We start from the raw sequence: 27,725 nt of genomic DNA, 5'->3' as shown, positions 1-27,725 counted from the left end.
GACCCCAGATTAAACGAAGGGCTGTCATGTCGCTGTAGATTTGATTGAACGGGAAGAATAGACATACTCCCTCAAAAGCTCAAGTATCAGAAGCCAATCCAGCAATGGCGAGAAAGGGATTTCTCGGACCATTGCTTCAGGAATATGTTGGGCACCCAGCCACTGTATAAGAAAACAGGTATCATTCTAAGTTTGTATTTCTTTTATTTTTGCATATAAGAATATTAAAAGATCTCATCTCTAATAAATATATAAATAACTATAGTAGGCACATCACTATATAATATATATATATATATATATATATATAATAAACTATTGCTTGCACTCAACACATATAATATACTAATAATCTACGTTTCAAACTATTAATAAATACTATTAAATACATACATTTCTATCTTAGAAGGAAGAAATACAATGAGGTTTATTGTCCATTTACAGACCAACATAATTTTCTATGGTACAGGGGAAATGAAATGGGGTTTTGGGATCCTATATATTCGTTAAGGGAGGAACCCCAATATTGAAGAAAATCGGACGGCTTCTATAATACGCCTTGTACATTTGGCAGTCGAGTGTCGGGGTAGGGGTAAATTCCACCCCTAGTCCAATCTATGTGTAGGAACAGCCCAACCTGAAATATAATTTAATAAACGTGGCAAAATTTCAACACGTGTGTCCAAACGAATAACCCACTGAACAGGGTGGGTGTGTTGTGCGACACCGCGAAAGTAAATAAATAAATCGAATGTCGTTTTTTTTAGTCTTAAGCGCACATTAAAATCCATTTGTGACAACATTTTATTGCTCCGTCGGCGCCGATGTTCAGGTAGGGACTAGGGTGGATGAATAAAATCTATACGCGGGTTATCCGTTTGGAATCGAGTGCTGACATTTCGCGACCATCAGATCTAAATATTAAGGCTACCTGAAGATTTCTTCAAGGTCACGAGATGTAAACAGAGTAAAGGCACGTGATTGTTGCCGACGATTGTGGGTTAGGCTTAGGGTAAGGGTATAGGTTAGGTCTTGGGGTAAGGTTGGGGTTAACGCTAGCTTTGTTTACATCTTGTGACAAAATATGCAGGTGGCCTTAGATCTAATCATTTTGCGACGGTCCCTCAACGCTCTGGAACACAAACATATACGAGAACATTCAATATTTAGCAATATGTTTTAGCACAATGACAAAAATTTGCTGGAATATAATCTGCCTTAATATAATACATAATAACTTAATAATAACATGTCATTCATTAAAATCAATTATATTATAATAAATTAAATAATTATAGAAAAGTTAATAATTCTGATGAATAGGCTATATATAATAAAATGTTTATATACAATCAAATGGATAGAATAAAATATCACAGGGTTCAAAAGTCATAAATTAACATAATAATATTCATTAACAAAACAAAGTTTATAACTAAAACAGGACGTATATCGATAGAGAGAAATGGGCATTAACGTCAACTCGACACAAACTGTGTCATTTCGGACCTAACATATAGTTCAATATATATATAAATAATTCGCTTGCGCACGGGGGTCTGTAGCAGTGGTTGGAAACAGGAGGACCCGGAGAAATGATAGGCCCTACCACGAACATCGAGACCAAGATACATCTGTGATATATACATTTGGTGTCTAAATAATGATCTAAAGTTAAATTGGTTTTCTGTAGCATTGCGGCTTTCAACAAATGAACGACATGAGTCCACGGTTGTATCCGTAGCCATAACGACACTGAATACACCTCGACGATCTGTATAGCTAAACTGATTACAAAGGAAATACTGTATCTCTAAGATCTATAAATAGTTAATCAATATTTAACTTGGTTTTACTTATGAATAAATAATAATTTTATCGTGACTGTATGATTATTCTTTAAATATAAAAAATGTCGTAAAATAAAACTTCCATTTCATTCTGGTAAAGTTTAAAAATCGAGGATATGTTCTTAAATAAATGCAACAATTAATTGAACAAATGAACACAATTCGATATCTAAAAATGGACGTTTAACACTTCACAGACCTATTTCTTCACCTCTTATTAGCATTGTGGTACGATCTGTTTCATACATCTCACATTGGTCATCATAAAATATGGATATAAAAAACAATACACAATTGAACACATTTTGAGATGATAACGTGGCTCGTTAACCTTTCGCGTATTGATCCGTTCCATTCATAATATATTATATGCCTTGCACACGAGAATACTCAAGAACACACGGGTTGACTGTGTAGCACCATTATTTATTGATGTCTGTCTCATTCGTTTATATATTCGAACCGGGATCGTCTGAACTTCTGTCACCGATTTGTTCCATGATCTGCGACGATGATGAAGATGTTGGTGACAATGGTGAAATTAATGGAGGGGGTACAGGTGATACGTTATGTGGTGATGGAGATGGGCTCTGTTGCACTAAAATTTGGCGGGAATGAAATGATTCAAGATCTTCAGAGGTTTCAATATCTATGATATCTTCTGATATTCGCTGTCTTTTTCGTGGACGGGAATCGTCCATGTCTGGTTCTGGTCGAGCGCCAGATATCGAATGTTGGTATGATTCGGATAAAGAGCTCGTTGAAGATGTTTTTTCCAACTTCGTTTCTGATTCGCTTTGTTCAGATAAATCTTTATAAACACTAGTTTCTTCTGCTGCCGTCTGTTCTAATCGTGTCGCACTAGACTCTACAGTAACCTGAGATTGGGTAAGCCGTTCTTTAGGTGACATCGACGGATCATAATAATCTCCTTTCAACCAAACATGGCGGCCACCACTGATGTAATGACGAAAGTGGCGTATAACACGACTGCCAATAGAATCGTACGTTTCTCCCATAACCTGAAATATACAAATGTAAAATTGTTTTAAATCACAATATGGCGATTTATCAATACACATTTAGCTAACTTTAGTTAGTACAGAACATATAGCACACTCACAATTAATACAGTTGTCTAAGAGAGGGAAAAATGGCGAGTGAAATGAACACAAACCACTTTAAACTAAAAATGATCATAACTTATACAAGACTTGTTCCATATGAATAATATTTGGACCAAAATGGTGGGATATTCTTTTAATAAAAGCAGTTTTGAACAGGGCCTGTTTTAAGGTTTTATTGTCGGTTTCAGGAGAATTGAGTTTGTAGAGTTCCTTCATACATCTTCTCAGAGAGAGAGAGATAGAGAGAGAAATGGGGTTTAACGTCCACTCGACACAAACTAGGTCATTTCGGGACTACCATATGGTTTAATTTTATTTCAATAATTCGCTTGCGCGTAGGGGTCTTTAACAGTGGAAGGAAACCGGAACATCTTCTCAGACTCACAAGGAACAACACGATTTTTCAAAGCACGGATATCTGAGTTTCGATACAAGGATATTTCATCCTGACGCACACCTGGGCCTGTAAGTGCCTGTAGGCACGTTAAAATAGGCCCTAATTCTGAAAATGCATGGTCTTGTCCACTATATTTAATTAACCTTTATTCCGTCAAATTGTGGCTTTCATTAACAGTACTTACCTCAATTTCTAACTCTTCATTTCCAATGAGTAAAGTAGCTTTATAAAGATTTTTAGTTTTAGAAGCATGTACGCCACGGCTCTGTATAGGACCTATTAATTCTAGATCTAGTTTTTGTAGAATTTCTTCTCTAACTGTGACTACATCACTACCGGAATCAACCATAAACTCTGTAAAAAACAAAATACAAAAATGTTATTTTATCTATTTACGAATACAAAAGTTTAGCTACTTGATCTTGGGAAGAGTGACCAGGTAAAAGAGGGAGCATGCGCTGCATCGTACATGATAGTCAGTCACAACTTATAGTTGGACTGGCGTTTTAGAAACCGAATTTACTGTGTAGAAAATGGTTAAAGACATACATAATACCCCCCCCCCCCCATCAAAAAAAAAAATAAAAAAAATAGAATAAAAATAAATAATGTGTGTATAATTTTAGCTATAGAACATCGGAAAATCAATCGACTTTTATCGATCTATTTAATACCTAGAACAATGTATGTGACTATCGCGCATCCATGATTTATGTGGCAGCTCGTGACGGAAGAGGAAACATCAAAGAGAGGATACATTGTTTATTCCAATCTTTAATACCTGCCGTTCCTGGGGGGGGGGGGTCCGTATTTTCTCACAAAAAATATGTAACGTCTGCGATTCCGCTGCTCATACAGGTTTAATTGCCTATCAACTTCTGAACAGACGCGGCAAACACTATAACACCCTCAAACATCAAATTAGTTTGTTTTTAATCGGATTGTTAGAGATAATCTGAGTGATGTTGTTAATTATAATAATAGGATTATCTGTTTATCTCGTTAGTTTATCCTCATAATAAACCAACCAATAGAAATTATTGACACAGTTTGACATCTGAATCAATCCTGATTAATTGAAAGTGGTGTTACATATTTGCTTTAGTTTATAGAAGTCGAGGTCAAAGGTTAAACTAGTTTACCTATAATTGTATTGTATCATACTAGAATAAAGTACCAATTACCGGACTATTGTCATAGTGTAATATATTATAACACAGTTAAAAGTAGTTCCTAATCACGTGATAAATACTTCACATATTTTATATAACTCGTGTGATTCATTCAGAAAAACTCTTCACATAACAATAATGATTTTCACAAGTTTAAATATATTTAATAGCTGCTTTATCTCCCTCTCTATACCGTATTAACAAGTTCCCGTGGAGCTAAACAGTGTTATATTCCTCGTAGCTTTGATAAAATTAACAGTAACAGTACGATATTGTCGCTATCTTTGTTATATTAACGGTACTTTATCAACACAGCGCGATATTATTGATACTATTGTTAATAATGGTCGCTATATTTGATAAAATTAACAAGTATTATAACTAATGAACCGCTCAATGGTTTTATACAAGTTTAACAATGATATGTTAGCTGATCTTTTTTTTAAGTTGTCGGTATTTTTTTATCGAAATTGAATTGAAATTGATTAGGTACCCCCGACGATTCAATCGGTTTAACATAGATAACTTAGACAGTCATAATACGTTCCGCCGACAAATTAACTTGATTTAAATTCTGTTAATTAAAAATCGTGTTTGATGTTTGACAAATGTAATGTTCGTGTATTATCGACGACTGAGACAGTGGTGCACCATGCACGCCTAATTAATTCGTGATTTATCAAATCTAAAATCTTATTAGTTTCGTCGGTATTACTCCGTTTCATTTAAATGAAGATAAACTGGACCTTTCTTACATAATGAGAACAGACTTTAATTTGGTTATTTTGTATATTGATGTCTGTTCGGTTTCATAAACATAATTCATTAGTATTTTCTACGATGTTTTAGTGAATCCACCAAATGCAAAATGTCTAAAATCACTCGTTATGTTTCCACTAGTTGTTCCAGAATATGTTCCAGGACATGGGAAAGTCAACACTTTCCCTAGAATGATGTTTTATATAATATTTAAATACAGTGTTAAAAAAGTAGACTTACGAAGTCTTTGACTGTCATCAACGTTATCTTTGGTCGATGAAAGTAGGGCGTCCACGCATAGAAAATCGTATTTAGCTTCTTGCAGGAATTCTGGTTTACCCCACCATCCTTCAGTAACTGGTGATTCGAACTCGGGACTCATCGACCGTCGTTTTCTTCTTAACTCTAGTACTAAAAAGGAGAATATAACATAAAGCTTTGAAAAAAAAAACAGTTCAACATAGGCTTATCAAAATTATTCGAATACTATAAGTAAGCGAGATTTTCAATTCTAATTGTCGGCCAAAGTTAAAAATGAATAATAATTCGCATTTTCCAATAAATCGGCTAAGCTGAAAAATATATTAAGAGCTATTTTAGCCGAAAAGATAACAATAAATCTCAGATAAGCAGTAAGTAAATAATACTGTAAATTTAACCCCTTTCAATTCACCAAATCACTTTGCATATGTATAAGGCGCATGCATATTATAATGTGAAGTTTGTGAACACTAGCCAGGGCCGTAACCATAGCTCAGAGCAACGAGGGGGTGTTGTAAAATTGACAGACAATGTATATCTATTGTTTTTATGGTCGACAATTTGTTCACCGAGGGGGGCGGGGTACTTTTTGTGGGGTGGGTGGGGGGGAGCTTCCCCTAGTTACGGACCTGGCACTATTATACTTTCAATTCAACAGTTACACACTACTAGTACAAGATCCGTATATACGACGAAAGTCTGCACATTGTCATTTAAATTAACCCTTATTCAGAGATAAGGAATGTCCATATAGAAATATTATATAATTAAATCCATGTAAGACTTATATTAAACAGCTATAATAACTCCTTTCTTTACAAACCCAGTGAATATCGTAGCTTTTGTTGGAATTCTCACACTCGATAAAAGAAGTAACCGCACATCAAAACCGATTACCGTGAAAATCAGCGACGTAAATACCGTTACAAAATAATCCAACCAATTTTGAACAAATGAGGTTTCTACGCGAACAGCAAGATCTTGCTGGTATATTTCCTAAATTAAATCAAAGCTTAGTATCTTCCCTGCGGTGCCTCACGTTTTGTAACAAATGACTTTCGATTTCGCTGTGTTAACTTTAATGCAACATCGTAAACCAGGATCTTTAACTTAATGCGCACTCAAGCTCAGTGACCAGGAAGTTATTCACATTATCGCACATTATTTTAATGCTTTAACGCAGCTCTGAACTTCGGTCAGTTGAACAGTAACTAAATCAATATGATTTTCGTCCGAACTGATTAAAAATATGGACCTTGGGTTCATGATTAAAATTAGATCTTTTTTCGTGTCGGTTTTAATAATTTCGTTGGGCATTATATTCCATGCTGCATACTGTAGTTTGAAGGTAAATAGAAAAACGTAATGGATTAAAAAGCGAAACGAAATAAAAGTCAGGTCAGATTTTACGTATACTATATTATGTAATTTGTCGAAAAAATATCAAATATCTCACCAGCTTTTGTCAATCTTTTCTTGTGACCAGGTAACATAATTTCCAACTCATCAAATATTTTTTCATCAGGAAGTTTCATCTGGGCTATTTCTTCAAAATCCGTTAACTCCCCGTTTACAAAATTAACAAAATAGTAATCCAATCCATTTTCCTGTAGCCATACGTGAAGACGATATTCTTGGGATAGACAGTGTTGGGAAGCTGTAAAGACAAAAAGTAGCAACACATGTAAATTGACACAAACTTATATTTAAAAAAAAGAAGTACAGCTTGGTTTAAACAATATTATCCTTAATATAATTACATATAACCATACAATTTTAGAGGATACACCTTGGCGTATGAAATGATAAATATTGCGCTTTGAGAAACGTCATTTTCATATGTAAAATTGAATTGGGACATGGCGTTGAATACTTTATTTAGGCATAGATCATACCGTATTATCTATGATTTAAGAAATGCAACTCAATAGGGCTTCATAATTTAAAAACAAATGAAATCCAATACATTAAATTACAACCTAGATTAATCTCTTGCAATCAATGATAATATTTTTAAAAAAGCAATCCATACAAATAACCAAGATTATAACGTAGTATAGTAGACGACCTAATCATCCATAGCCATAGCCTATATAGAAAATTTTATAACGTGTGATAGGCTATGCAAAGTGTTTTATACATCACAAGGAATCCGTAGCCTAAAGATACGGATAACCAGGTACGGATTAACTCGTGTTAATAACCATTATATATACACACCTTTTCGTTTTAATACGACCCTGTGTTCCTTTTGAGTTATCCTCATTTCATCTAAATCATCGTCATTAAGATCTAAGAGATCGGTTTCCATGTCATATCCCTTCGTGACGAAGGCTTCATAGTATTGCGGTAATCCTAATTCTTGCAAGAAATGTTGAACACCTTCAGTCATAGCTTGGTAGTTTTCGTTCATTCTTCATGAAACACCTTTAACCGATCGTAGTAGTAAGACTAATAAGGATCTCGAATGAGTAAATAACGGTAAATTGTAATTTATAGAAACATGTCCAGATATGTTTACGGTATTGTGCACAAAGTATTGTACCTGGGTCATTGTAGTAACTTATGATTGGTCGAATCATTGTGGATGCGTCCCTGGAAACAGTTAAACGACCAATCAACACCGCGTGGGAATTCTTGCCGTAACTTGGATAGTCTTGATCAACTAGTTACTGATTGAAAATAGATTTTACGTCATGAAAACCAGGACTAAAAAGAACGCGAAACGACTCGTGGTGACCTACTTGTTTGCCATGTGTAGCTATTTTTAGATTAAATCACGTGACTGTAGTATACCACGTTTATCAAGATGGCGGCGCCGGTAGAAGCAGGAGATGGTAAACGACCCGTGGCTTTAATCACTGGTATTACAGGACAGGTAATGTTTGTTTAAGCCGTCAGTAATAATGGGACATTAATTGGATTTACCATTGAAGCTATTTTAAGTCCGTGTTATCCGATTAATCCATTAACTTATCGTAATATTGAGTAAGCAATTTGACATAAAATTCACGTTTACACAACCAGTCAACCTTTTATTTTTTATTGACACTGTGTCACTGACAACAACGGAAAACATTACCGTCAACAATATCAGCCATAATCGATATTTAATACAGTGCCAATCAATTAATTAATTCACAATAAATGAATAACCTTAGACTTACCAAATTATCCAAATTCAATGGGTAAACTAATTTTGTTAAATGAACGTCAAACCATCCCGTTTTGGATTGGAGGAAGGGTCAGGGTGTGACTTAATTTCTGGACCAGAAACTACTGTACGTTTTGAACCATCGTAAATTTGTTCATAATCGAAGAAATCCGTTTGAAATTTACGATGGTTCAGACAGTAGTCCCTAATCACTAATCATTTTGTTGTTCTTCTTGGTGGTGACACTTTTTGAAAAAAACCAAGACTCCACCAATTCATTTTCAAGTACAATTATTATTAACATGAAACTTGGCATGGTTGTTCTTTGGACAGTTGTTCATTGATGACAGACTTTGATGTCACAATTACAAGATGGCAGTGATGACTTTATGCTGGGCTCCAGGCCCATGTATATGTAGTAGTACTTATGTACTTGTTACTGCCAAAGAGCATGGGACACAATTTTACTAGCAGCAAGCAGTTGCTGTAAATGGTCTTTAGTTTAAAGGTTTATAAAAAATGACCAAAGCAGGCATTCATAATGAGAAATGGTGCCATGGCAAGAAGTTGTATAAATATGAACAGAGTATGCAATATGCATAGGGTATGCAATATGCATGTAAAAGATTGAAATATGTTTGATAAACAAGACATCAATGAGCTAGAAATACTGCAGTGGAACAAATTTAGCAAGAGGTATAATAATAATAATGAATTTGTATAGCGCCTCTCATCTAGAACTGTTCTACTTGATGGCGCTGAGCTGGACTGTCACAAACATGACCTCTTTTGATCAATTTCTTATAGCCAGGGTATTCCCTGACAATTGCAATGTTTTGAGAAGGATTTGAAGCAAAATTATGATAAATTAATTAGTTTGAATATGTTTTTAGTCCAAATGTATCATCAAATCACCCAGTTTGTACCCGGGAATGTATCTTTAATAACTGATGGTGATATATTCTAAAAAAGATAAAGGAGGACAGAGACTAATTTTCCAATCTGATTAAAATACAGATCTATATTTCGTTTCGTTTTTTTTATACTTTCGATTCCCTCTACTACATGATGATCTGACCTGTTGTAGTGGGAGGTCACGTCAGGGGTCATAAGAGCGGCTTTTGACCCTATGAAGTCAGACATTTGATTAACCAATAGCATTGATGTTTCTAGTGGGTTATCCACAGTTCCGTGCACCTCACACCAAAAACCCGGCGTAACACTAACAGACTGTTTCATTAGCTAATCCCTCACATCATCCAGAACGCAGGTTATATAACAACTCTTCTAGGGCCTGGTATAGTAAAGACAAGTAAAATGAAATTTTGAACTATACAAAACGAAACGAAATTGGATCAGGGTTTTAATCAGATTGCCAATTTTCAAACACAGGTTTTTGGCAAAGAAAAAATCATACAGTCCAAATGACAAGTGTTTACAGTTTTCAAATCATTATATCAACATAATCAGTACACTAGTTCTACTCATACAATATCGATCAACACCTGTTAAGAATTTATCGGACTAATATTGCTTATTTGATACTGCTTAAATTATTCATTTTCATTAAATGATACAAAATGATCGTGATAGTCCTCTAAATTCTAAACAATCAGTACTGATCTCCTAAATGGACATGGTGTCTTGCTGGCTAAGTGGGTAAGACGCTAGCTCGCTTGCCTGGAGGTTGGGTGTTCAATCCCTGCATTGACCGAGAAAGTTCATCCAGATTTTCCAGTGTGGTTCCTCCTTGTCAGTGATGCAGGATGGAGGGCCTGACAAGGACAGCTGTCTTGTTGTTCAGATGGGACGAAAAACCGAGGTCCTGGGTATTCATTGGCGTGCACGTAAAAGATTCCTTAACAGTTGGAATTCGATATAAGAGCAGGCCGTCTTCATTATCCCAGTTTGGAGCAGAACAGTAGAACGTTAAACCCCATTTCATTTCATTACATTTCCTAAATGGACTGATAAAATAGTTCATAAACACATTTGAGGCGATGATTTATGTGGATTTGATTTCATGGTTAAACTAAAAATAACGGACAAGGTTTAAGTACATTACACACCATACTACAGCAAGATTTGGATATTGTTTTGTTTTGGTTTTGAATAAAAGAACATTGATTTTAAAGATTATACATGTAGTTGTTGTTTTATGGTGGAGCCTGGTAAGATTTGACTTGTATCTCATGAATTTTAACGTATTTTTATTTTAGGTTTTGAAATATTTTTTTATTGGTTTTTAAAGGTTCTTAGTTGATTGTCCAAGCTTAATTGTAGTTGTCTCCCTTTTTTGATTTTTCCATTATATTTTGGGGAATCAAACCTTTTGATGGTATTGTTCATTTTAAATATCGATAGTGTATTATTCAAACTATTTATAGCAAATAACAAGGTTTCCTGACCTAGATCAGTTCTTAAATAAATTATGAAACCACAATCACAGTTTCACACTGGATCAGGGGTTTGGATGGCCGAATGGTTAGCATGTGCCCGTTGTATCATAAGGTCTATCATTGAGTCAACTGGTGTGGTTTCGATTCCCCGGTTATAGATGACAAGGAGTAGGGTCGCTTGTCCGACCTTGTGGGTTTTCTCCGGGCCCTCCTGTTTCTTCCCACTGCTAAAAAGGCCCACACACAAGCGATTTATTGAAATCAAATTGAATCATATGTTAGTCCCAAAATGACCTAGTTTGTGTCAAGTAGACATTAAACCTTCTGTCTCTCTCTTTCTAAAAATTTGTCTGTGGTTGATAATCCCAGAGAGATTAAAGCACAAAGTTGGGGTCTTCAAGCTGTCACAACACAAATGTTATATTTATCTTAAGGCCTGTTTTCCATGTAAGTGTTACAACGACACAATCCCATTACATGTACATTGCATTAGACCGATTTTTTCGCCAGTAAAAAGGCACAGGGAAACGTCACAAGAACGCATACATGGAAAACAGGCCTAAGTCAGAAAAGTATATGAAGACATGTCATCTTCTATTGGTCAATAACCATAATTTCCATAAATTGAATGTTCAGATTTTACATGTAGGTTGTTCTAGTTAATATATTCCCAACTGGCATGACTGCATCATAGTTTGGGGATCACGGTGGGTAAGACGCTGGCTCGCTAGACTTGAGGTCAGGTGTTGATCCCTGCATTGGCCGAGAAAGTTCATCCAGATTTTCCGGTGTGGTTCTCCCTTGTTACTGATGCAGGACAGAGGGCCTGACAAGGACAGCTGTCTAGTCATTCGAATGGGATGAAAAAAAGAGGTCCCATGAACACATGGACGTGCACATAAAAGATTCCTTGACAGTTGGAATTCGATATAAGAGTAGGCCATAGTGCCACTGTCTGGGCAAAATTTCCCTTGTAGCACACTGTATGGCGTATGTCTGTTTTTATTAGCCCAGTTCAGATCAGAACAGTAGGAAGTTAAACCCCAGTTCATTTTATTTCATTTAGATCATAGCTTAACTAAATTGTAAGATCTCAATGACGATTTCATTTTTGTCCGCCATTTTTCCCATCCTGTCTGATTCTAGACTTTTTTCTCAGACAGTATTGACCTCTTCAAGACAAATATCTGCAATATTGCCCTAAGTTGAAGTGGGTGTTAACTTTTAATCCTTAACTAGTTGAAGTAGTACTGAGTTGTTTAGCTGATCAGCCGATGTCCCAAATGGAACACTGAATATCAATTGAGTTCATCATCTCATGACCCTAATGCTTGCTACCAAATTGGACAAAAATCATTTCAAAACTATAGCCTCGATCACATTCACTAGGGTTTTTGAAACCAGGGGCTCTCGGAAAGAAGGCTGCTGAACACGCCTTGTCTTACTACCACAATGCTTCACATCAAGGTGTACATGTATGGAAGAGGGGTAGCAACTCTGTAATGGATGAATATTGATAGGGGTTGACCTCTTATGATCCCCAATTCTTCACACCAAATTTATCGCATTTTCAAAGTATTTGGAAAAGGGGGGATTAACTCTTGAGCCGTTCATACCAAATTTAAACAAATTTATTAAACCCTGTAACCAATATTGCATTGTCAAGGCATTCAGCTTAACTCGAGAATGGAAGGTCACAGAATACTTAATATTGATTAATGACCACAATGCTTGAACTGTTGTTCAATTTGGACTTGAGGTGTGGCTTTGATTCCCTTCTTGTGCGTGACAAGGAGTTGGGTCGCCAACCTCATGGCTTTTCTCCGGGTCCTCCTATTTCCTCCCATTACTAAAGACCCCTACGCGCAAGTGAATTATTGAAATTAGGGCTGGCAATCGATCCTGTTTCAAGTATTGATTATCGCCGATCAATAATCAATAATATCGGCAAATTATTTTGACTTACAATTGATTTGAAAACAATCATGTGTACATGAATAACGAATTATATGCGAGTTTATGTTGTGATATCATTCTGTATACATGTAGAATTTTTTTCATTTATTTGACAATAAAATAATAGCATTCCATATCAAAACAAAGGTGTAGAAAGAAACTCGATCAACTTCATTTGGAAGACATAACCGCCACCGCTCGCCATATCTTTGTCGCTTATGACCAGAATAATAATGACTAAAATGTAGTTATTTCCTCTTCAGACATTTCTTTGCAAATACCTTGATAAACTAATAAAAGGAAAGTACGTGTTTGACTTAGAAACAGAGAAGATGAAAGAAATGGAGAGTCAAAATAAGGGGAATAAGGGGCACACTGAATATTACGTGAAACCATTGGCTCTCATCATGACATAAGCGTCCAACATTACTTACCAGTGGCGTCTCGCGTGAAAAAACAAAACGTGTGCGTTTTATTATGACTATTCTGTTTAATTACAGTTCTAGACCCAAGCACGTGTTGCAAAGAATACAGTGATAAGGATTATTTTTATGGACCTAAGTACCTATAATTGTGCGATATTCGATATTTTAAAACTGTATCGATAATCGATTTTCAAAACGCTTACCGACGATTATCTGCAATATCAATATTTTCCACCAGCCCTAATTGAAATAAAATTGAACCATGTCATAGTCCCAAAATGACCTAGTTTGTGTCGAGTGGACTTAAACCTCATTTCTCTCTCTCTCTCTCTAGTTCCGAAATGACCTAATAATTGATTAGAAATTACTACCGTATCAAAATTGTTAGAAATTTGAAAAAAAAAATTCAATTTTTATACATGTACATGCATTATGCAAGAGCAAAATCTGCTTATTACTAGTCTTTCTTTAAGCCTGAAATGTTATCTAAATTATCAATTAGACATTAATTAACTTATCCAGACCATAATAAACTCTCGATGTCAAGGCTAGCCTTTGATGTTGGCTGGATTAGATTCCTATACATGTATGCCGCTAACGGCCATTGATAATTAAATCAAAAAAAGTGGATAATTGAGACTATGCTGTTTATATTAATGATTTTAGTAATGATGACCGAGACTATGCAAAAATTTCACCCGCTTCTTTCTCGGCTCATAGTGGATCAATTTGACTGAAATTTTCAGCAAATTACCTTTACACTATCTAGTTTTTAACTATTATAGCGAGAACTGCCATCTCTTTATCTTATCTCCCATAATGTATCTTTAATTCTCGTCAAAGAATAGAGACATACACCTTTAAGCAATAAATACAGAAATAGAAACACAAACACCCCCTCTGGCTATTAATAATAATAATAATATATTGCATTTGATAATGCGCCACATCCACCCAAGTGAGTGCTCTGTGCGCGGCTGCATGTACATTTACATATGTCTGTCATATAGGTACTAATATTTGTTTAACTGCAGTCATGCAAATGTACCGGTAGATAAATCACAATCCATCCTTGAATAGAGTTCATGTTTATAAAGGTGCTCAATCGAGTTCAAGCCATATTGAGTATCTGAATCTCGATACAGGAGAGTTTTTTGTCAAGCATTTTCTACAGCTGAAAATCATTTTTGTACCCATCATTTCCATATTATTTTTTATATCATTGATAAATGAATTGGCTGTAACAATCTGATTAAAATACATTTCGTTTTGTTTTTTTATACTTTCGATGGCCTACACTACATGAAGATCTGGCCAGTTGTACTGGAAGGTTGTGTCAGGGGTCGTACGAGCGGCTTTTGACCCTATGACATCAGACAGTGATTAATCTATCAGCGCTGACGTTTCTAGTGGTTTACCCACAGTTCTGTGCATCGCATGCCAAGAAGTCGCCGTAACCGATGGTTTCATTGGCTAATCCCTCACGTCATCCAGAATGCAGGTTATATAACAACTCTTCCAGATCCTAGTGTAGTACAGACAAATAAAATGAAATTTTGAACTATAAAAAACGAAAAGAAATACATGTAGGATCTGTACATGTGTTTTAATCAGATTGGCTTATTCCTTCAAAATCACACTGATCACAAATTCACAACACAAAAAATATTGTAAGAATTAAAAATGAAACAATTCAGTACAAGAGCACAAAAGAAATAAATGACTATTTCCACCTGTAATTAAAAAAAAAATCTGATTTTTAACCCGATTGTTATCCAGGACCAAAAAGTATAGCTTTTTTTATACATAATACATGTGTAATTTCACGCCAAGTCTTACCAATTCAATTATACTTGTAGATAAGAAATATATTCAGTAATTGATTGTGTAATGTGATAAACTTGAGTTGATAGTTGTATAAAAGGGTGTTCAATGAAAAAGTCTGTAGGGCATTAGATTTAACCGATAGTCCATGACAAGAAATTGGTGACGTGGACAATGTGTCAATGTATAAAAGCTGGTGTGGAGGATATATGGATTGCTAGTACAGGTGATATTGTTATTAGTAGACATACAGTGGTAAGAGAAGCATCAGTGTGTCTACAGTGTATAAAACATTTTAACTAGGATCAGATTTAGAAATGTCTCAAAGTAACGGTAGTTTTTGTACAAATGGAAATACGAATAAGAAAGTTGCTTTAGTAACTGGTATTACTGGACAGGTATGAATAGTTTTAATTTGTTCTTTTCATTAATTAACTGCTTAACTTTTTAACTAGCAGAAATGAAATGGGGCTTAATGTTCTTTTCATTAATTAACTGCTTAACATTTTAACTAGCAGAAATAAAATGGGGCTAATATTCTACTTTTCTGCACCAACTGGGCTAATGACAGGTCTTATGATAGAGCGTGCATGTACTAACCATTCGGCCATCCAAACCCAACCCCCCTCCTCCCCCCTGGGCTAATGAAGATTTGCACACACCTACAGTGTGCCCGACAGTGGTGCCGTCTATTCATTTTTATACGTCCACATTCATAATGTGAACGTATTATGCCGTCGCCCCTGTCTGTGTGTGTGTGTGTGTGTATGTATGTGTGTGTGTGTGTGTGTGTGTGTCTGTGGTTCGCCTACAGGGCGCAATTCTTCATGGATTTTCTTCAAACTTGGTATACTTATTCCTTATACCCCAAGGAAGATCCCTATTGTTTTTGGTGCATGCCCGACCCCCCGGGGCAGAGCCACGCCCATTTCTAGTATTTGTTTGTTTGTCGTCTACAGGCCACATTTCTTAACTAATAATCTTGAAACTTTGCATACACATTCTTTGTACCCTAAGGAACATCCCTATCGTTTGGGGTGCATGCCCAACCCCCAGGGGCAGAGCCACGCCCATTTTCTTTTCGTGTGTCTTTGTGTCGCCTACAGGGCGCAATTCTTCATGGATTTTCTTCAAACTTGGTATACTTATTCCTTATACCCCAAGGAAGATCCCTATTGTTTTTGGTGCATGCCCGACCCCCAGGGGCAGAGCCACGCCCATTTCTAGTATTTGTTTGTTTGTCGTCTACAGGCCACATTTCTTAACTTATAATCTTGCATACACATTCTTTGTACCCTAAGGAACATCCCTATCGTTTGGGGTACATGCCCAACCCCCAGGGGCAGAGCCACGCCCATTTCCCATTTTCTTTTCGTGTGTCTTTGTGTCGCCTACAGGGCGCAATTCTTACTGGATTTTCTTCAAACTTGGTATACTTATTCCTTATACCCCAAGGAAGATCCCTATTGTTTTTGGTGCATGCCCGACCCCCAGGGGCAGAGCCACGCCCATTTCTAGTATTTGTTTGTTTGTCGTCTACAGGCCACATTTCTTAACTTATAATCTTGCATACACATTCTTTGTACCCTAAGGAACATCCCTATCGTTTGGGGTACATGCCCAACCCCCAGGGGCAGAGCCACACTTTATATACTTATTCTTTGTACCCTAAGGAACATTCCTATCATTTGGAACATCCTTATCATTTGGAGTAGGCCCTACATGCCCAACCCCCAGGGGCAGAGCCATGCCAATTTTCTTTTTGTGTGTCGCCTACAGGCCACAATTCTAAATCGATCATCTTGAAACTTAAAATACATATTCCTTATACCCTGAGGTTGGTCCCTTTTCTTTTGGGTGCATGCCCGATTTTGGGGAGATAACTCCATTTAACAATGTCAAACTCCATTTAACAATGTCAAACTGACGTGATATGCTTTAAATAGTTGTCACCCATGTAACATTCGGGTTTTTGTGAGTGGTTTCTGAGAGCCTTTGTTCAACTTATTTTTCAGAACGCTTTGTAAGTGTTAGAAGTATTTATACCGGTTATTTGTTGACGTTTCAAACCACCGTTTTCTCCCCCTTTCCTCCCACTGCTAAAGACCTTTTGGTACTGCAATGACAATGTCTCTCTCTCTCTCTCTCTCTCTCTCTCACACTAAATAAATTATAAATTCATGTAACTGCAAGTACATGTGCGTTTTCAGGATGTACATTTTTAAAAAGTCTTATGTTTGGGTGTCATTCGTTATTATAATTTAGTACCAAATTTATTATTAATAATTTGTCTTTTAAGAATATTAAGTACTTTTGTCAGATTGGGATTTAATTTCAGACTTCGGTTTCACTTGGTTCGGAGGAGATAACTCCGTCTAACAATGTCAAACTGGCGTGATATGCTTTAAAGAGTTGTCTCCCATGTAAAATTCGGCGTGATATGCTTTAAAGAGTTGTCTCCCATGTAAAATTCGGGTTTACCCCAAGGAAGATCCCTATTGTTTTTGGTGCATGCCCGACCCCCAGGGGCAGAGCCACGCCCATTTCTAGTATTTGTTTGTTTGTCGTCTACAGGCCACATTTCTTAACTTATAATCTTGCATACACATTCTTTGTACCCTAAGGAACATCCCTATCGTTTGGGGTACATGCCCAACCCCCAGGGGCAGAGCCACGCCCATTTCCCATTTTCTTTTCGTGTGTCTTTGTGTCGCCTACAGGGCGCAATTCTTACTGGATTTTCTTCAAACTTGGTATACTTATTCCTTATACCCCAAGGAAGATCCCTATTGTTTTTGGTGCATGCCCGACCCCCAAGGACAGGAACTATTGATGTTGATGCACGACCCTCAACGCTAAACAAACCAAAAGCCTAGCCTTCTTGACAAAGTACCTTGTCAATCAAAGCAGAATTGGAATGTGGACGTATATTGTAGCGTTAGCGTTATGTTTCTGAATTGCAACTCTCAAAGTTTGTTTTACTGGAACACCAAAGTTTACACAGGCCTTCAGTTTTTCATCCCATCCGAATGATTTGACAGTGTTCCTTGCCACAGTGTTAGGAGATTTACTGAATAAAACTGGTATTTCACGTGTTTGACCAAATGGTACAAATGGAGTTACATGGTTAGGGTTAAAAATCTCTGTGGACATGACTGAAATATCTGTGGTCAATATGTTATAGGCATAGCCTAGGCCTATATACAAAACTTGACACCCACACACATTTAAAATTCGTTACAGTACTAAGTAGAGGGGGTTTGAAGATCTGTTAAAGAATTTATCTGTATTTGATATCGCTAGGTATAAAGTGTTGTATAAGTACATGTATTATCTCCTGAGATATTTTATTATATTAATAATTTTATGGTGTTTAGAGAAAGAACTATATCTCATTCATAAAGTGCCTAACAACAGTTAATAATAATAATACATAGTAGAACATTTGCCAGTCACTGCTCATATTTTAGCATGGGAAATTACCATTCGGAAATTGTTTTTTCCTATTTTGAAAGTCACAGTAGAAGAAAGTAGGTCCCAGGTTCGATTCCAGAGTTTCTCAGGAATTTCCAGCCTGGTTTTCCCTTCTCAAGTTAAAGTGTCTACTCATTTGGATGGGACAAAAAACTGAGTTACATATGTATTCCATTGGAAGCAAAATATGAGTTGGCCGTAGCACAAAATCTCCCTATTTGCACACAGCATGGTCTATGTCCATTGAGCTTGGTTGATGTAGAAAAGTAGGATTGATTTCATTTTATTTCGTATGTGACTTAGTGAGGTTCATGTATATCAATAGACGGGTGTGGTTCAGTTCAACTCTGTATTGTTATTAGAAACTGATAAAAAAAACCACTCTATTGAAATATATGTGAAGCATGACAGATCTACATTCATCACACAAAACCTGGCCAAATGCATGTAACTACATTCCTGACTTAAATCCATTTACTATGTGAATAATATAAATAAGGTTTAAAGTATTTTCATTGTCAGTAATTGACAAGACTCATTTCTGCTAGCTGATTTTATGAGAGTCAAATTATAGGAGGAGAAATATACATGTACTTGCAAGTTGAGGTTATGCTGGATACATGTATATATCATTGTGCTTACATGTAGGTATAATACAACACGCACACGCTAAGCATTCAGCCATCCCCCCCCCCGCCCGCCACCGTTGTAGCAATATGTTAACGATGCATACCTGTGTACAAACGGGGGGTTTTCTCCGGGTCCTCTGGTTTCCTCCCACTGCTAAAGACCCCTATGTGCAAGCAAATTATTGAAATAAAATTAAACCATATGTTAGTCCCGAAATGACCTAATTTGTGTCTAGTGGACGTTAAAGTTAAACCCTATTTTCTTTCATTTACATCTTAAAGTTATCATCTGATTACATGTTTTGTATAAAAACTGGCAGAACTAGGAAGAAAAACCGATGATCATTTACATAGTTATGGCCCTTTGTTATAAAGGCACTCAATCAAGCTCAAGCTTTATTGAGGATCTGAATTTACAACCGTCTTGTCAAACCTTCAAAGACTAATATCTTCGCTCGCAGTAGAGTAATTTGAATGAAATTTTCAAATTATTCATTTTACATGTACATGTATCTATTTTCCAACTATTATTGCAAGAATGGCTAGCTCTTTATCTAAATCTTACATAATGTATCTTTAACTACCATTATCCTCATTATTGTATTGTTTTAACTATTCCAGGATGGGTCATATCTGGCTGAATTCCTCATTGAGAAAGGTTATCAGGTAAGCATTTCATCTACTGTACATCCTCATGATTTCAAATGGTTAGAAAATGTTTGTCCTTAATTGCATTCAATGCAAATTGGATGGGATTTTAAAAAATGCCAGTCAGCATTGTTAAACATTTATTTAGTGAATTGTTGAAGTCAACCTCTAGTGGTTTAAATTAGATTATTGATGATTAAATATGTATGCTCTATAATTAACTTCTCTACTGATTTGTTCTAACACAATGTAACACCTGTTGACATTGGAGTAGACAAAACATCAATAGAGACTTTAACAGGTGTGGTAGGTTGTCCTGAACCCAGAGAAGGAAATATTCAAGCAATTGTAGAATAGTTTCCAGGCCTATAGAAATTTGGAGATTTAATTAAATTAAAAAGAATGTTGTCTCCATTTTCCAACATTCCACATGGTTTAACATCGAAGATGAGCATATGCCACGCATTAGGAGGAATTCAGAGAAAACCCATGATGTTAGACAGCAACCCTACTCCTTGTCACATGGGGGATTGAAACCATGCCACTTAACTCAATGACAGGCCGTATAAACTAAAGCGATTAGCACAGGCCTTAGGCCATTCGACCACCCAACCTCCATCAATGATTAACCAAGGGATCCTGGGTTCAATTCTGGTAGCGACCAAGAAAGTTCTGCAGGATTCCTTGAGTTGTTTCCCTTTGTAAGTGGTGCAAGATACTCAATAGATGGTTAGTAGATAGAGAGAAACCGGAGGACCCAGAGAAACCCCATGAGATTGGACAGGCAACCCTACTCCTTGTCACATACAAGTGGGTAGAGAGAAATGGGGTTTAACGTCCACTTGACACAAACTAGGTCATTTCGGGACTAACATGGTTCAATTTTATTTCAATAATTTGCTTGCGCGTAGGGGTCTTTAGCAGTGGGAGGAAACTGGAAAATGAGGAAAAAACCCACAAGGCTGGACACCAGTCAACTCAATGATAAACTTTATGATAGATCTTCGCCCCCCCCCCTCCAGATGGTTAGTACATGTACCTAGTACACTGCCGTATATAGCAGAGTTACAGATATACAATCCATTACAACACAACTCTGCTGCTACCCTTGTGTCATATTCCTGAAGCAACATCCCGAGAAATCCCTCTCTGGCCATTACTGGATTGGCTTCTAATACTGGAGCTTTTGAGGGAGTGTGTCTATTCTTCCCGTTCAATCAAATCTATCTCGAGTACAGCAACATAACAGCCCATCGTTTAATCTGGGATCTTCCCTAAAACTTTGGACAGTGATTTAAGGTATTAAAAACGGTGAAAGTATTGTCCGTCTCCAAACAGTATTGTTTACATTGTAGCCGTTTGATAACCTTTTTTGTCACGCAATTAGTTTTTCTGCAATATTCTGCTATGCACTGGTTAATTGCGCGTTATAAATTTCGTGAGTCATGACGTAGCGTTATGTAAACATATTTGGTCCAGTTTGGAGCTCTGTTTAAAGGCGAATTATATTAGTAAGCAGTTAGGTATTGGTTGTTAATCGGACTATTACAGCAGTGTTAAGTGGGATTAGGTTTAAACACTGCGAGGAAGTATGCCCTTGATACATACATGTATAACTACATGTACATGTGTGGTTAACTAAATCTGTTCAGGGATTTTAAGTATTTATATGAATCTGTCTTCTACATAAAATATACCAAAGGGTTTAGATCAGACCAGGGTTCATATTCAAAGGTTTTCTTAAAGTTAAGTAAAAATATTTAATTTTTCCACTTAGCCAAGTGTCTTACATTAAATCGGTATTCCAAGGCTCTATTTTACATATACTTGGCTATGTGAAAAACTTAACTGCACACTTAAAATATGGAATACCAACCCCTGTGAAAATACACACTGAAATTTCAGTGAGAGATTTGGTCAAAATATTATTGAAATTTCAGTGAGATTTTACTGAAATTTCAGTGAAATTTCAATGAGATTTCAGTGAGATCTCAGTGAAATTTCAATACAATTTTGACCAAATTTCTCAGTGAAATCTCACTGAAATTTCAATAATATTTTGACTAAATCTCTCACTGAAATCTCATTACTATTTCAAAGTCTATTATTAGTATTAACATGCATTCTGAAAAAAAAAACTCCAAACAATTACAATATTACTATATTATTAATTATCCCTCAAATTTCTGTATCCCGTCTTCTAAATTTTCTTTTTCTTCTAGTGTTGTCCTTTTCTTCAATGATAATAAAAATATATGGCCTGAAATGACACAATCAAAATAATATTAAATAAAGATAGGCATGTGCCATGCAGTGTGCTGTTAGAGCATTCAGCAGTTTCAAAATTATCCTGTCAAAAACAAAGCATATAATATAAATTTTGGGATAAATGTGTATCAGCTGTCACTAGTGGCAGGCATTTAGTAATTACTTCTGAATACACAAGGTTATAACACTGATAATTTACTCTTTAAATATCTTTTGGTTTATCTTAGTGGATCCGTAATATATATAGACAGAACCCTTTTACCTTATTTTTTAAAAACTAAACATAGCCAGGTCACATAATTTGCATGATGAAAGTTAATTTACCAATACATAGCCCGATCTACTAGAATTTAAACAACTATACTCACCATGCCATGGCTGCTTTTGAAAATACGCCTTATCAGTACATCCATTTTATAATTAACTACTTCAAAATTTATCCAACAAACCATTCTGTGATACATGTAGGTGTTTTGGGGGTCATATAATCCAAAAATTTACGTCCACAAACACAACTCTATATTATTCCAAATACGCGCCTTTTTCCAGGAATTTCAACATTTGATTAAAAATTCGGAATTCTTTAGCGAAACGGTGAAAAGAACTTCGGTTAATTAAGCCTGTTAATCTGTTTAAATAGCGACACCAGTTTATCAATTTAGTAATTTAACATGCACGCAAGGTCATTTTGTTTGCATGAGAGTTTCATATAATTTACAGCCATTTCCAAATATGGCTATTGAAGTTATTGAAACACGTGTGTTACGTTTGAGAAAATAGCCATTCTATCATAATACAACAATTATCGGAACATATCGGAAAAAATTTTGATGTTGATATTACTTAGCACGTATTCATGGATTACGCACGGTGATGGACGAATAAAATAAACGTCAATTAAATTGTCTACTTCAGGAAATAACGTGATTAATTAATGGAAATTAAAAACATTCGAAGTTCTCTCTTCACAAATTACAAATCTTTATATGCAGTTATTAAAATATTTGCAATGAAAAAATGTCATTTTTATGTTTTGTAATTTCAGTGAAATTTCAATGAAATTTGCAATATAAATATTTCAGTGAAATTCCAGTAGACCAAAATATATTTTATTTCAGTGAATTTTCAGTAGACCAAAATTTTTGTTCATTTCAGTGAAATTTCAGTAATAGACCAAAATGTATTTTTATTTCAGTGAAATTTTGGTGAGATTTCAGTGAAATTTGGTCATTTCAGTGAGATTGGGCAAAATTTTCAAATTTCACTGAAATTCACTGAAATTTCATTATCATTTTCTCTGGGGAACATTAGCCAAAAAACATGAATTTTTAACTTATGGAATAACCTCCACTGCCAAAAATCACGAATTACTCACGTCACATGCAAGTTATGTCACCTTAAGAACACGGCTATCCTCTGTTGAAATCTTAGTTGTCATTACCAGGAAAATGTTTGTCGAAATATTATATTGAGAATAGTATGACTATAATTTATGATACATTGTAAATTATGATAGTACGCATCCATTACCGGAACAGTTGTTTTCATAGATGTTTTTCAAAAACAATAGATTTCAATTGCAGCTATCGAAGAGTGGTATAGTATAATGATGAATATTGTAAACTTTAATATTTTAACAATGTATAACAAATTGTAAACAGCATATTAGCATGTTTATCAATCTATCATTTGATAAATTTATAGAAATTGTGTCCGTGCCTACACTTTAGAATCCCAAAACGTGTACGAAACATGCATGTGGCGTAATTTTCTACCTGAATAAATAAATCTCAATCACCTAACTTTAAAAATCGCTATTACGGGCTAAGCACTAATATAAGTTAAGACAGCTGAACTTCAAGGGAAAATTTGATACAGTACTTAACATTGACTTTGATTACCACTTACCCTTAGCTAAGTGTCTAACTCAATATCATCCAAAGTCTTTGACATTGAAAACAAGAATTATTTGTCAATTTAAATCAACATTGATTTTGTGATCTTACTGGTAAAAGATGAGCTTGTCATATCTAATATTTAAGACAGAATATTTTACCATTGGTACACGAATTTTGTACCATAATGCGTTTTTCAGCACCATTTGTAACAAGGGACTCGAAGAATGAGTGCTAGACATATTCCACAAGTCATGTCAAACATTGATGCCGTATTCTTATCAAGAGAGCATGCGCAATAAATACATGTACTATTGTGTGGACTGGAATAACCAGATGCTAAAGACTTCTGGCGTATTGCGCCGAACATAACTGATTAAAAATTAAAGTAAAAACAGAAACGGTTGAATGTAAATCAGAAATTAGCGCATTTACCGGTAATTTGGATAACCCCGTAATACTTGATATCCCAAACTTAAGTACAGAAATACAAATGGTGCCAGTCATTTGTCGATATCATTATTAGCTATATATAATAATAACCATTTCTATACATAAAGAACAACTTTTATCGTAACTCCATTTGAAATTTACAGTGAATATGGAATTTTCCGATCACTATGCATAACATGTACAATAGATATCCCTCATTTCTCAGCCAATCAACGCTGGGAATCTTATTACCATGTACGGTTCCATGTACTACGGGTGTAGTAAATGAGGTTAAACTTCGGCGCGAAAATTGCACGGGATCATACGTGGAGTTCCTGGTGCCGTTTGGTGAGTGATTAAACTGTCAATGCAATGGTAAAATACTTTTATTAAAAAGAAGATAAACGATTGTTGTTTAAACGCCAATCAACAAATAATACAAGGCTACTTGATTACAAAAACACCGGTGAGCAATACTTATTGGGTAAATAGTAATTATAAACCACTGATGAGTAAAACTTAATTATTTTATACAATTAATGTGCAGGTGTACGATTCTACCATCAGTTCGTTCATGAGGTATTATGCACACGTTCCACTTAGAGTGATGTCTTTGATCTGGTCGGCGTAAAAAAAAGATAATTACCTAATCAACATTCTTAATCCCACTAACACTCACTGCTAACACGGACGTGTAAATTAATTTATGACCCATGCCTGTATAACTTTTATAGTCGGATTGATTAATTAATGACAGATATTAACGACACTACACTTTGTGTGGAAAAGCGAAGTGCTCGCAGTAAAAACCACATTGCTGGACCCGTATATTATTTACATATTAAAAGTGTTCGTCCAATAAATTCCATTATGTAAAAAATTAATTAAGAGTTCAAGACTTCAAAGTTTAAAAGTTGTAGGCAATCTAAATTGGATCTTAAATTAAAAAGATTTACGAAACAAATTATTCTGTAGTCAATTGTTTTGGGCAATTCCGCGGCAGAAAATAAAAAATGCCAAAAAAGAAAATTGATGTATATGAACCAGTTTTGTTATATTTAAGTTCAGAAATTATGCCAAACAATGAATCTGGTAGAGTTAATTACACGCAAATGCTTTGGTCAAAAAAAAATTATGTCTAAGTCAAAACTTATTTTTCTTACTTTTTACTACCATGGTACCATGCATTACCATGTTTTTATAGGGATAGAATGAATAAACACGTGTGAATGTACGGACTGTTTCTACTTTATCCATGTTCTCTTATCTAATGACATTCAATTATTTTTTTGAAAATATAACAACTTTTGGTCTTTGAAATAATTATTAGTGGGTAGAAATTCGCCCATGTACCTGTTATCACCCGTCACTTCAATCAGTTATATAGAGGGATTACTTGTGTTTTCCTTTTGTGTTCGTCATTTCCGATTGTTGAAGCATTGATTACGCCTCTATCGTAGCAATGATCTCTGTCATAAAATAATATTTGGAATATGTTTAACCAGTTCTATCAAATATGTGATAATGACTGGCGCCAATATTGTCCTTTAAGAAATGTAGATCTGTCTATATAAATCACAGAATTTCTTAAATAACCACAACCATCTAAATGAGGGGTTTTTGACTTGTAATTCCGTTACCATGGGGTTCACCTACATAGACACTTTATAAGTTCATGCGGCAAGTCAGTGGCTATTTTTTAGAGAAAATATGCCTGTTAGCTCTCACTCTAGTACAGATTTGACAACAAAGTAGCCAAGGGTAAAAATCTGTTAGCTGTCTTACAGTACCAAATAGCTCTAAATGTAATTCCGTTACTGTGGAATTGCCCTTTTATTCAATTAGGGGGATTTAGGAATCCTTCAGGCATTAAAGAATACACACGCCGGCTGTATATAGGTAATTAAGGAATAAACATTCCGAATATGCATTCGATCACTGTGACGTCACTGGAGTCTGGGGGGATTAAGAGTGTTTTCGATGATTGGCAAAGTCGTTTTTACGGAAGGTCTATTTTTACGACTTTGAGTGAAGATAGCTGAATTAATTTCATCCATATTGGCGTGAACTTGCCGTAAAGTGGATATAGTAACCACTGGCTACACACTTTAAAGAGATTTTTCGGCCATCTTATGTGCACTTTAAGATATGCTTTGAATATGGACACAGGTTGATAACATATGTTACAGAATTTATTGATCACCGATTTATAAAATAAGACTTTGTGAGAATAATATATTGCCTTGAACCACCAATAAAACAATATAACATTACACATGGCATACATTTAATTGGGTAGATTATTTAACTTCTACCAATACCATTAGTTAATGTTTTATATTTTATTTTCAACCACATACCAATGTAGTATAGTGAAATGAAATGAGGTTTAGCGTCCCACTTTTCTGCACCGACAGGGCTAATAAAGGCAGGCATAGCCATACACTGTAAACCAGGTTTCATTTAATCTTGTGTATCTAGCACTAATTTCTTTCACATTCATTTAATATCTAATCTTTGTTTAAAAATTCGTAAAAACTGTTTAAAATCACTATAAATCGTTTAATTTGTACTTCTGTCCAGTTTAAAGCTGACCATTCAATTTTGATAATGAGTGTCCAATTTACAAGTGTTTAATTTTTCAATCACTGTTAAAATATAAAGAACCCAATTGATTAATGATGTATAATAGTTAATTTTTTAACATTGGTCAGGAAATTGGACACTCATTATCAAAATTAATCAGTCAGCTGTAAACTGGACACAAGTACATTAAATGATTTTTGGTGATTTTTAACGATTTTTACGAATTTTTAAACAAAGATTTGATATTAAACGAATGTGAAAGAAATTGGTGCTAGATACACAAGATTAAATGATACCTGGGTTACAGTGGGCCATATGCTGTGCTATGAGGGAAATTTTACCCTGCATCCAACTGTCAATGGTTCTTTACGTGCATGTTAATGTTTACACAACACCTCGTTTTTCCATCCCATCTGTTCCGACGTGGTTTCCCCTTGTCAGTGGTGCAGAACGGAGGGCCTGACAAGAA

The 27,725-nt window shown here is 35.4% G+C and overlaps 2 protein-coding genes across 4 annotated transcripts in view; one reads left to right on the top strand and one right to left on the bottom strand.

Moving 5' to 3' along the window:
* Positions 1-214: 214 nt before the first annotated feature.
* On the bottom strand, positions 215-8,070 carry LOC126816006 (uncharacterized). Its single transcript, XM_050542135.2, has 5 exons — positions 7,787-8,070; positions 7,023-7,223; positions 5,546-5,716; positions 3,559-3,728; positions 215-2,872 (listed from the first exon to the last, which is right to left on the bottom strand). The coding sequence occupies exons 1-5, from the start codon at positions 7,977-7,979 to the stop codon at positions 2,300-2,302; spliced, it is 1,308 nt and encodes a 435-aa protein (XP_050398092.1). The 5' UTR covers positions 7,980-8,070; the 3' UTR covers positions 215-2,299.
* Positions 8,071-8,357: 287 nt separating this feature from the next.
* Positions 8,358-27,725, top strand: part of LOC126816867 (GDP-mannose 4,6 dehydratase) — a 70,494-nt gene continuing 51,126 nt past the window's right edge. For 2 of the 3 annotated variants that reach the window (XM_050543660.2, XM_050543658.2), the window contains exons 1-2: positions 15,566-15,722; positions 20,049-20,093. In XM_050543660.2, coding sequence (XP_050399617.1) covers positions 15,642-15,722; positions 20,049-20,093 — 126 coding nt within the window. In that variant the 5' untranslated portion in view covers positions 15,566-15,641. Of the gene's footprint in view, positions 8,445-15,565; positions 15,723-20,048; positions 20,094-27,725 lie in introns of those variants that run through there. The other variant, XM_050543659.1, reaches the window with a different exon arrangement.

The sequence above is a fragment of the Patella vulgata genome, chromosome 3, assembly GCF_932274485.2.
Source record: "Patella vulgata chromosome 3, xgPatVulg1.2, whole genome shotgun sequence".
Classification (NCBI taxonomy): domain Eukaryota; kingdom Metazoa; phylum Mollusca; class Gastropoda; family Patellidae; genus Patella; species Patella vulgata.
Note: the sequence above shows the minus strand (reverse complement) of the source record. Positions and strands in the feature narration are given on the sequence as shown.